This window comes from Hordeum vulgare, chromosome 2H (genome assembly GCF_904849725.1).
Source record: "Hordeum vulgare subsp. vulgare chromosome 2H, MorexV3_pseudomolecules_assembly, whole genome shotgun sequence".
Classification (NCBI taxonomy): domain Eukaryota; kingdom Viridiplantae; phylum Streptophyta; class Magnoliopsida; order Poales; family Poaceae; genus Hordeum; species Hordeum vulgare.
In genome coordinates this window covers 659,525,298-659,537,277 of record NC_058519.1, presented here as the reverse complement: position 1 = coordinate 659,537,277, position 11,980 = coordinate 659,525,298, and the positions used below count along the sequence as shown (strand labels likewise).

The 11,980-nt window shown below is 42.2% G+C and overlaps 1 protein-coding gene across 1 annotated transcript; it reads left to right on the top strand.

Moving 5' to 3' along the window:
* Window positions 1-1,268: 1,268 nt before the first annotated feature.
* LOC123428530 (zinc finger protein zpr1-like) lies at window positions 1,269-8,657 on the top strand. The gene is made up of 16 exons (XM_045112753.1): window positions 1,269-1,552; window positions 1,672-1,716; window positions 1,829-1,869; window positions 1,960-2,041; window positions 4,540-4,584; window positions 4,675-4,731; window positions 4,832-4,891; window positions 4,978-5,105; window positions 5,913-6,177; window positions 6,253-6,319; window positions 6,452-6,522; window positions 6,636-6,725; window positions 7,154-7,262; window positions 7,726-7,817; window positions 8,159-8,264; window positions 8,420-8,657. Exons 1-16 carry the CDS (start codon window positions 1,421-1,423, stop codon window positions 8,521-8,523), a joined length of 1,494 nt encoding a protein of 497 aa, XP_044968688.1. The 5' UTR covers window positions 1,269-1,420; the 3' UTR covers window positions 8,524-8,657.
* The last annotated feature ends 3,323 nt before the right edge of the window (window positions 8,658-11,980 follow it).

Sequence of the window (11,980 nt, the reverse complement as noted above, 5' to 3'; positions counted from 1 at the left end):
TAGGGGTACTCCCTCCGTTCCTAAATATAAGTCTTTCTAGATATTTAACTAATGGACTACATACGAATGTATATAGACATACTTTAGAGTATAGATTCATTCATTTTGTTCCGTATGTAGACACCTAGTAAAATATCTTAAAAGACTTATATTTAGGTACGGAGGGAGTACCCTTTATAGACCTCCTCTAGTGATGACAAGTGGTGCATCCGCTGGATAGTTGTAATTTTTTTAGAAAGAAATTTTCTTTTTGAGGGAAGAAAGAATGTGTTTCTTTTTTGGAAAAGGTGTATTATCAACCGGATGAAAACAAAAAACGTAAGCCGTGTCCCTGTGGACCCTCACGTTTCATCCAACCTTATCTTCTCGCACGCTCCGCCACTTATCCCTTTCCATTACCTTTTCCCCTTTCCCATCTCTCTTTCTTAGAGGCGACCACCCACAGCCATTGCTGGTGCTGTTACGAACCAGAGGAGGACTACGACAACACCTCCTCCCGCATCTTCACTGCACAACTGTGTTGCAACATCCGTCGTCGTTGTCGTGCTTTGTTGGAGCACCGTCCGTCGGTGTTGCATTGCAGTGATGCGATGGAGATTCAACGGGGCAGCGGTGCGGCCATGGAGCTCCGTCGTACGATGGGGCACTTCAATGAAGCTTTCACCGACGGCTCCTGCGGTGGTGGCGCTGCAGCGAAACACCGTCGGCTGCTGGTGGGTGTTGCGATGAAGCACCGGTGGAGCACCGCCGCGCCAGCGTCAACGCTACATTGAAGCATCGCCGGCGGCGTCGAGTACTACGATGGAGCATGCTGCGCCGATGTTTGATTCTGCAGTGAAGCGTCGCCGCCGGCCGTTGGCAAAGCATCGTTGCGCGTCGGCAAGGGGTGCGGCTCCTGCTGCAAGCCAGGCTGCGTTGCTTCCCACAACGAACTTGTTTCGGTTGCTCGGATGCGATGAAAGGAGGGGACGACCCTGCAAGATGGCGTTGACCGAATCCGACGATGAAGAGCGCGGGATCTGACGGAACAAGACCTGACTATTTTTCTTTAAAAAATCAGTCGGTCGATCCGTAGCACGCGCCTTTCGTTAGCTGTACATTTGTTTTGAGGGTCGGATTTGGTTTTTGTGGGTCGGTTAGGAAAAAGATAATACTCCTATCCTATTGAAAAGAGCAAGAGCACGTTCGGCCCATATTCTGGCCCTTTCCACGTTGTTTCCAGAGACTTCTTCTTCTTCTACTGGATTTGGGTCGGCATCTTCCCCAGCCCAACTACCCCCAGCAACGAAAACCTGCTCCCAGGGTTCGCGCCGCCACCGCCGCCGCCGCCGCACTGCTCCCCCGACCAGCGAGCTTCCGAAAGCTCCATCCTCCCTTGGGAAGCCCAGCCCGCACCGACCCCCTAGCCCCACGCCACGCCATGGCAAGCTCCGGCGAGGACAGGGGCGTGGTGGTGGACATCCGGTCCGCGGCGGAGTCGGCGGGCGACGACGGCGCGCGCGACGCGCCGCTCCACGTGGTCGAGTCCCTCTGCATGCGCTGCGGCGAGAACGTGAGACCCTCTCGACCCTTTTTTTCCCCCTTCGCTTTCCTCTCTGCTTCCTGCACCGTGTTCCAAGTTCCTCACGGGCTGGCTGATGTTTGTGAGTTGTGATTTGATGTGGTTATCAGGGCACGACGAGGATACTGCTCACTCTGATCCCGCACTTCCGGGAGGTGAGCTGGAGCTGCTGCTCTTCTCTTTTCTCTCTCTCTCTCTCTCTCTGTGGGGAAAGCCGCCTGCTTTGATTTCGGATGGGTGTTGAAATTTGCCTCTGTGAATCTGCAGGTTGTTCTGATGGCTTTCGAGTGCCCGCATTGCGGCGAAAGGTAACGCGGCGTCCCTGTATAATTGTTGGATTTTTTACATGGGTTGGAGTAGTGTAAATAAAGTCTTACTCTGGTGTACCTGTGTGCCAGGAACAACGAGGTTCAGTTTGCTGGGCAGCTCCAGCCAAAGGGATGCTGCTACACTTTGGAAGTCCCCAAGGGGCAGCCCGAGGTATCTCTTTCTTCTCTTTTCGGTTTGTCGACTGAGATACCGTATGGTCTAGGCTTTCATCATAAATAAACAAGTACGGAGTACCTTACAAACTGCACATATCCAAGGTGGGTAAAAGAGAGAACAAAATTTTAAAAGGAACTTAAACAAACAGATGGTTTAAGCAACCTGTCAAGTGGAGGTTGAACCAATTTCTCTCTCTCTCAAAAAAGGAGTAGAGGTTGAACCAGATATGCCTCCACTCTAAAACGGTGAAGCTGTAGACTACATTGAAAATGAACTTTCCAGCAAGCAAATATTCTAGGAGGCGCATAGTACGTTGGTACCATGTCCACGAAACAAAGGCCAACAAAGTGTTGTGAAGCAGAAGTGAGGCGTGGGGCAATTGGCCCGTGAAGGTCCCAATAAATGCCTAGAAAAATCCCACGCAAAATCACAGCCAGAAAAACAATCGCGAATTTCCAGGACGTTATTAGGATGTAAATCGCACTTACGACCCTGAATCAAGCTGCCACTGTGAATGGAGCATCATACCCCTCATGTTCAGGTGGAGTAACCACCTTCACTTTTATTAAACAATTAGATTTCCAAATACTTCTCAGGGCCAGGTCTGATGGTACTCTTTCAAACAAAATTCTGTAGAACCTGTCCACCAAAAAATCCTGATCCAGCGCGTGAATTAATGTCACGTAGCTGGATAACAAGCGGAAGCTCTCCTCATATGCTTGAACTGAAAGGGGCAAAGCTAAGAGAGAATGTAAGTTCGCAGTAGCTAAGAATTCTTGAACTGTGGCATCTTGATCAAGGGCGAAATAATAGGCAGTTAAACTTGTCAGCCAGTATCTCTCCGTTGAAGCAAAAATCTTTCCGAAGCAATACCAGATATCTTAAATGCCAATAGCATTTAAGATATAGTGAGTAATACTGTGGTAGATATCTTAAATGCCAATAACATTTCTCCACCAAGATAAACCTGAGCATGATGGGCACCAGGTCCATAGAGCAACCAGATCAACTTTACCCACTGCACATTCTCATTTTCTCATTGCAGAAAATTTGTGAAGTTGGTTTAAGGTTGTGTTTGGTTTCAGGGATATCCTCCCAGGGACAGGGATAGCCCCTTTTTACAGTGGTTGCCACTTGTTTGGATCTGAGGCAAAGACGGATAGAGGAAACCAGATGGGTTCGAATATTCCCGTAAAATGGGGCTGTGGGCAGCTGCGAAAAAGTGGCGGATCGCGACAACCACCCCCGCGCGCGCACTCGCGAAACAGTTTCTTGGGCCATTGACTCGTCCTCACCCCCTCCCGAACACGTGAAATCCTCACTTTCCCATCACTCGTCTCTCTCGCTCGTGCATGGCGGCGGCGGCGGCGGCGCATCTAGCAGAGAGGCCGGCCGTTGCAGAGGGTGCGCACGGGAGACGCTGGACGGGGTTTCAGGCGGCGGTGCGGTTGGATCTTGAGAAGACCGCCGGCGGCATGTGCCTGAGGAGACACGCGGCCGGTGATTGAGGGCGGGGCGGTGGCTACGTGCATGGGGCTGGTCTGCTGGTGGATGCGTGAGATGATGAATCAAAATTTCTATCTTCAGTTTGCCATCGTGTGTTTTGCGCCTGTGTAGTTTGCCTGCTACTGTATTTTCTACTGCTGTATCCTGTATGCACAGTTGTGGTACCTGCTGTTGAGGCGTGCTTGATGTGTGGTGTGCGTGCGTTGGTGCTCAATAAAAAATGCAGATTATGGGCTAATCTCATCACCTCAAGCAAAAATATCATCACAACCCTTATTATTCATCCCTTGAACCAAACACTTCAATGGCTATCCTCAACCACCCAACCAAGCAAAAAAAAGGGCTATTCCTAACCAGCTGGTTGGGGATACCCACAACCACCCTAGCCTATCCCTCAAACACAAACACATCCTAAGAGCATCACTTCATTTTGATAGATATCCAACACTTAAATCTCACATACTACTTGACTATTCCAACCACAAAACATAATCTTCTTTGATACTCCCTCTATCCCAAAATAACTGTCTCAACTTTGTACTAGCTCTAGTGTAAAATTGTAGTAAGCTTAAGACACTTATTTTGGGACGGAGGGAGTAGATTGTAACATCAGTTTTCTGGTGACTCTTCCAAATGGTTGAAATATTGCATTGTTTTAATGTTACAACTTGCACCTGAAAAGTTGTATGCTATTGTATTTCATATGTTCTTCGCTGCAACGCGTCCCAGTTCACCAGTTGATTGCCACCACATTAATGTTAATGGATTATATAGGCTCACTGTATTATTCATTATTATCTGTGTATATCTTGTGCTGGTACCTCTTTTTACTTGTGATGTGTTATTGTTGCTCTAATCTCTATTACTGAACCACCTTCTTCCATGCCGCACTGCATTAACGGCTGTGAGCCTCAGTTCACATTTAAATCCATATGCATTTGGCTCCCTATCCATATTCATGTCATTGATAAGCTGTTTTGGCACAGGTACTGAACCGGCAAGTTGTGAAATCTGATTCAGCAACTATCAAGGTAATGCTGATCCGTGCACTTGTTAATGCATTTGTGCTACACACATATTCACTGTGTTTAATGTACTTTTACACTTTGACTTATATGCAGATTCCAGAACTAGACTTTGAGATTCCTCCAGAAGCTCAACGTGGAACACTTTCAACAGTATGCTTCATCGTTTTCTGTATATAATTCTGGGGAGATGGTTTCTTCTAAATTATTTTCTTTTATTGTTAGTTTACTTAGTATTTTTGTCGCATATTAGGTGGAAGGGAGCATTATGCGAGCTGTTAGTGAGTTAGAAGCACTTCAGGATGAAAGAAAGGTGAAGCTTTTGGCTTGTCTGCTAAGTTTTTGAATTACAATTGAGCCACCTAGTGATACACACTAATTGTCTTTTGGTACCTGCAGAAAGTGGATCCTCAAAAGGCTGAAGCTATTGAACAGTTCTTAGTAAAATTGAGATCTCTTGGATCAGGGGAAGCTGCTTTTACCTTTATTCTTGATGATGCTTCTGGTAACAGCTTCATCGAGAACCCGTAAGTTTTTTATAGCCTTCTGAGTTCATATTATTTGAGATGAGAATACTTGGAATCTTGAAATCGCTTTGCCGTGAAAGAATAGTTCCAACTTCTAAGCATATCTGTACTTCAAACTACATTTGTTTCTTCTTTCTCATCAAATAATAGAAATGGTCGTAGAAGTAAAGATAAATACTAATAACAGAAAATTGTGAATGATATCCAAGGAAATATGGGTAAGGCATGTGTGTTTAAAACTGTAAATTTGTATTATTATATATTAATTATGAAATTCAACTATTCCATAAATAAATTATGTGATGTACAAATAATTTATGATTCAGCAATGGGCTTTTGCAAGAGCACAGAGTTTCTATCTTCATTCAGCAATCTGCACAACTTGTAGTAGTTTGAGTGACGGCTTATGGTTGGATATTTTTCTCCCATCGCTCGATTATTTCCTTGGATTCTTGTATGAGGTTATGTTCCTGCAACATAGAGGCTTGGGAAGTGGCAGTCTGCCTCTCATAATCTTGAATAAAAGGGGCATTTATGAATATTGTTAATGCACCAGTTATGGATATTCTCTAACATGCCCATGTGTTTGAAGACCTATTTATGTCATAGAGAAAGCTCCTTCACCCTTCCCATAAGTTCAGAGGTTCTAAAATATAGCATTCGTTCCTCGATCGTTTCATCAACATAATCAAGGACGTAGCAATTACGGCTGTATGATGCTACAACAGTGCACATAGGTGATAGCTCCACACACGCATTAAGTACTTGCAATTGAACATATATTGATGTATCTGCGTATATCAACAGGAATGCACCTTCACCAGATCCTTTATTATCTTTGAGATTCTATGAGAGGACATATGAACAACAAGCAGCACTCGGTTTTCTTGCTGAACCAACCAAAGAATCTGGAGACTCTTCTCAGGATGCTTCAACAGTAGAAGGAAACTCTGGTGGGCCGCAAAGGATTCCACATGGTTCAGTTGGAGCTGTTGCAGGTCGCCGTGCTATCGCTCAGGGAAACTCTGATGAAATTACTGCAGCGCTTTGTAGATATTCAGCACCAGAAGAGGTACACCTGTTCAGTCGCCTAATAATCATATCAACAATTAAGATCTCTTATGCCTTACAAAATTTACTTGGGCAGGTTGATACTTTACCATCAACATGTGCGGCATGTGCTACTGAGTGTGTCACACGATTCTTTTCTACAAGTATCCTTTCCACCTTAAATTCAATCCCAGAAATAGACTCTAGTGTTTTGGTTCTGGTAGCTTTGTTTATATGAAGGTGCAATGCTGCAAGTAATCAGTATTTACTAGTGTCTGATCCTTGACCTTTGGTAGAAATCCCATATTTCCGAGAGGTGATTGTTATGGCTACATCATGTGATGTGTGCGGCTATCGCAACTCAGAGGTCAGTTCTAGTGTCATATTTGATTCTTTTCCCATATAAAAAAGAACTGGATTTACCAGTGTTGTACTTGGTCACGCTTCTAAACTAAAAAATGCCACGGTCTTGTTAACCAGTTGAAGCCTGGTGGTGAAATCCCAGCTAAAGGAAAGAAAACAACACTGACCGTGCGAAGCGTAAAAGATCTTAGTCGTGATGTCATAAAGGTTAGAAATTTACTCTTTCCCATTCTCTCATTCTCTCTCATGCAAATCTCTTAATTTTCATATTGTGCATTAGCTTAATGATTGTACATATGTCCAGAATGGGGAACATTAGTGTTACTTCTTTGGGTCTTACCCCTTGTAATTTTCTTCAATTGAGCGGTAGTTATTTAGTTATGACTATCAGCTATTTTGGACTTAGCTCTAGCTACCCTGGAGGTTTTAGCGAGTGAATACAGTTTAACTCGGTGATGCTAGTGTAGTTAAGGAACATGATGTGTGTTAGGTTGAATCTTACTACAGCTTCTTCATGCCAAAATTGATGAATAAGCTCCACTATCCATTATTTGGCAAAACCAAAAAGAATGTTCAGACTTGTGTTGCATATCTCATATGTAACGTAGTTGATTCAGACCACTTAATTTTTTCAGTCAGATTCAGCAGCAGTTAGTGTACCTGAACTTGAGTTGGAGCTGTCAAGCGGAACACTGGGTGGCATTGTCACAACAGTTGAAGGTTTAATTGTGAAAATATGCGAGGGTATGTTCGCTACACTTATATACGCATGCATCCTCTGTTTATGGACCAAAGTTTACTGCAAGAGCCATGCTAATTCAATTCAAAGGTGTGTCGACCAGTATTTTTTTAGCTTATATATAAGATGGAAGTATCTTGAAGATAAGTTGCATAGTTGATGTTCCTCTCATAGCCATATGTGGACCCATCTCTTTTGTTTACAGCTTACCAGTATGACTAGGCAAGTATTTATTTGAAAAATTGTGGCACATGTATGTTTGTTACTCTCTGCACTTTCAGTTGTTATGCATCTAAGTTAAATTTAGAGGAAGTTAAAAAAAACTTTGTGGAAGCTTTTGTGTTCCAACAGAATTTGTTAACTTATGTCGATGTGACGTAGAACAGAATACAACGTAATCATTAGAATCATTATGGGTACGGACTTTTTTTCCTGAAACTCAAATATATGCATCTTTTTGGGCTTCAGCACTGGAGAGAGTTCATGGATTCCAGTTGGGTGACAGTACATATGAATGGAAGAAGAAGAAATGGGATGGTTTCACAGAGAGATTAGCAAAGGTGTGTATTTTCCTTTTGATATGTTGAACAGTGTCACTGTAGCAATGTTCTATTTCACCTAAGCTTCAGAATATTATAAAGCACACATCAGTTCTTGAGCAAAGTTATACTTGTTAAAGTCTGGGCTGTCGGGCAGCGTTGTTTTCTTGGTAAACGTGGAGCAAATCGTTTCTTTGAATTACTGTCCAGAATTGAATGTAATTATTAACATGTGGAAAATAACCTGCTGTTTTGGGTGTCCCTTTTCAGCATAGGTGTCTTAAGGATAAGATGCGTTAATCATTATATGATTTCCTTCAGTCTGTTACATATATATTTTAATGTGTACCTGTATGTTTCAGCTTCTAAATCTAGAAGAGCCATGGACTTTAATTCTTGATGATGCATTGGCGGCTTCATTTATTGCTCCAGCGACAGATTCGCTAGAAGATGATAAACAGCTAACAAGTAAGATGACAAACAGCTAAAAAGAAATGATATTGCTCCGTTGCAATTTTTTTTTGTACTGTTTTGCCTACACGCAATGATTTAGCCATTGCTTTGAATTGCCGAAAATATGTATTAATATTCTAGTACCTGCTTGCCTGTGAATTGAATTGCAGTTGAGGAGTATGAGAGGAGCTGGGAGCAAAACGAGGAGCTGGGCTTGAATGACATGGACACGTCCTCTGCGGACATGGCCTACAACACCACGAGCGCGTCATAATCAGGCTTGGTTTAGTCTTCTTGTTGTGCGCAATGTTGTAACCTGTAATTTGAAATTTGATACTTTGTGGTGTATTCTATTTTTGTTTTCCAAACGAACCAGCAATAGGTGGTATGGAGATGGTTTCAACTAAATATTTTACTCCCTCCATTCCTAAATATAAGTCTTTTTAAAGATTTCACTAGGGGACTACATACGGAGGAAAATGAGTGAATCTATATTCTAAAGTATGTCTATATACATCCGTATGTAGTCTCCTAGTGAAATCTTTAAAAAGACTTATATTTAGGAACGGAGGGAGTATTTGTTCAACTTGGGAAGGTGTTGGCTCAATTGTGCAACACTTTTGTTCTGCTGCAGGTCAACTTACTTTAAAAAATTAAATATATATGACCAGAAGTAGCTGAATAGAGAAATAGGGTGGTGCTATTTCAGTGGCCGAAATAGACATGAGAAGAGGATTAGTCTGGCAGAAGATTCGGGTGACCTGATTTTCAACATTTTTTTCTTCCATGGCAGCAATTTTCTCTGTAGTCCAGATTTTCGAGGTCATTAATTTTCTTTTTGCCTCTGCTTGCTGTTTAAACTTTAATTCTGCTGACGGAACTGGTGAAAGAAAAACAGAACTCAACAGAGTGGTAAGAGGATATATTACACTACTGTTGTTACTTTGTTATCCTGATAGAGTTGAACCCAGTCCTTTGATAGTCTATCATAGGAATGTCACGAAGCCCTGATTGGAGCTGATCATTATACTAGATCAGTTAGAGTAGATCATCATCATCGTATTTTTTTTTCTACTTATGATTAGTAGTAGTATATGGAATGGATGAATGAATGAATGTTATTTTACAAACTGCACTATCCCTCTTGTACCCGCAAAGCTAAACTTACGGTAGGCGGGTGGAGTAGACCAAGGTATGGATATGCTAAATTGAATGTGGACGGATTTTACTAACATATGCCCGTGGGTTGCAACGGGCAATTTTTTTTCCGTAAAACCTGCTTTGTGTGCCATTACAATCCATTGCTTATATCCAGTTCTGATAAACGTAGGTAATAATTTTTAAATCTGTGAATAATTTTAAATTTATTTTATAATGGAACATTTCTTGGGGAATAGCATATATGCCCATTTATTTTATAATGGAACATTTCTTTGGGAATAGCATATATGCCCATGCGTTGGAACACGAGGACAAAATGAATGTGAATTCAAATTTAACCAAAATAGCATGTGCATGTGTTGCAACATACAAAATAATTCAAAGGTCTCTTCATAAGTTTAATCTAGTACATGGTATTTCTCCTTAATACATGGTATGATACAGTGTATATTTCTCCTTAATACATGGTATGATACAGTGTATGATGTGAACAAAAGGCCTATAAAACTTGGGATACAGTGTATATTTATTAAAAAATAAATAAACATAAAGCAAAATTTGAAAATATTCTTGAAACAAAATTTTATGAGTTTAAATGTATGTTCGTGGGCCAGTCCATATCGGAAATGCGAGTTGGATCCCACGTCGATCACGGGAGGAGTTGCCGTTCTGCTACATAAATCCCGGATCGTGGCAATGCCGCACGTCCTAATCCCTTGAATTGAGGAGCAAGTACCGTCTTGCGTCAACCGAATGGAAAACAATTATTTAGGAGATACGCTGCCAAGAAGTTGCAATGACCTAGGAGATCATCCTCCTATATAACAACTCCCTCCGTTGTAGATGTCATCTAGAACGCCTACCGCTGAGTCGAGGACAGCTCCCTCCGCCGCGTTGACGACAGATCCCTCCGCCGCATACGCCGAAACCCATCAATAACCTGGAGAACATCCGCCTGCACGTGGAGGACGCCCTCGACACACCCTCGACGGAGCACGTCGAGACCGCATCGCCCACTACTTTCATCTTCATCGACCGTTCAAGTATGATGCCCGCCATACCGCTTTCATGCAAACTAAATTGTTCGTGTATTAGCTTCGATTCACCCGCTAGGATTCACCTAGGATGAGCACATATTTTCAAATTAGGTCCGTTTGATAAGATGCGTTCTAACTAGATGGCATAGATGAAATAGATATATTGTTCTCTCATACAATGGTAAACAAACTAGTTGGCATACGGCTAAATCAACAAGATATGTAAATCGGTGTTATTATAGATTGGTTATTTTTATGTTTCATCCGGTGGTAGGTATTTTTAGGTGCAAATACAACATGGTTGTAAATCGGTGTTATTTTTAGGTGTAAATCGGTGTTATTTAAGATTGGTTATTTTTATGTTACTTTTGATTCTGAAAGTAATTGATCACATGGTTGTAAATTATGGTTGTAAATTAATTGATCACTTCTAGTTATCGTTTGTTAGGTTTATATCAACCCACTTTGCAGCATGTACCACTTTGGTAGATTTTTCTAGTTAGTGTTCTATTTTTGCTTTACTGTTAGTTACTGTGTGAGAAAATGTTATATTTTATCAACATGATGGACGAATTCAATGGAGAAATTGTGCGCGTCATTGAAAAATGGTGCAAGCTGGTTGGCGCTCTATCTGCCGCTCAAAGATCTATACTTGACGAAACTAATTTGCGTAGCATGCTCCAGTTACCCTCACTGAAGATGCGTACGCTATTGATAAGGTACATGGTCGAGATTTTCGACCCAAGCATGGCAAGGTTCAAGGTACAAGACCTAGTTGGGGAGGTGTCTCTCCGTGCTGTGGATGTAGAGTGCATCTTGAACTTGGACAATGAAGGACTGTCGGCTTCAGATATTCTCATCGGAGAAGGTGAGGATATAAAAGATAGGGTGTCGCCTCAATTTCTAAGTAAATCTACAGGCAAGATAGTGATTGATGATGTCATTGCAGACATCATAAAAAATAAATCCGTCGAAGATAGTGATTGATGATGTCATTGCAGACATCATAAAAAATAAATCCGTCGATGACGACTTCCTTCGGAAAGTCGTCCTTGTTCTACTAGGAACAGTTATTGCTCCCATGCCGAGCAAGTTTGTACCAAAGCAATATTATTCCTTGGTAGATAATGTCAAACGTATTTCCAATATGAATTGGAATGCGTTCACCCTTCATATTCTCTTCGATCGCGTTCGCGTTGTGAAGAAAGGCAAACACCTCCGACAATGGCCGAAAGGCAATTTAGCTCTGTTGCATGTACAACTATGAGACATATATCAATGTAAAATAGTGTATCACTTAAATTTTATGTGGTTAATAGTACTAAGCGCACATCTTGATTTTCATGCAGTACTTGTACTAGGAGAAGGTGCAACCTCTGAAAGGTGATTGCGCTTTCAATCCTAACTTGTCCCTACAACCTATGATGAGGAATTAGACCGAAGCTGCAGCCACTAGGAGAGATCGGTTTGACTATGACAATGGCCGTGGGCGTGGCAACGTCAAGGTAATCATGTTAGTTGATCACATGTAGT

Excerpts from the sequence above, each read along its gene's own strand:
- LOC123428530 (XM_045112753.1), top strand. The coding sequence starts at position 1,421 with ATGGCAAGCTCCGGCGAGGACAGGGGCGTGGTGGTGGACATCCGGTCC. Across the intron at positions 6,178-6,252 it reads GATATTCAGCACCAGAAGAG|GTTGATACTTTACCATCAAC; the intron begins GTACACCTGTTC and ends TTACTTGGGCAG. Across the intron at positions 6,320-6,451 it reads CACACGATTCTTTTCTACAA|AAATCCCATATTTCCGAGAG; the intron begins GTATCCTTTCCA and ends GACCTTTGGTAG.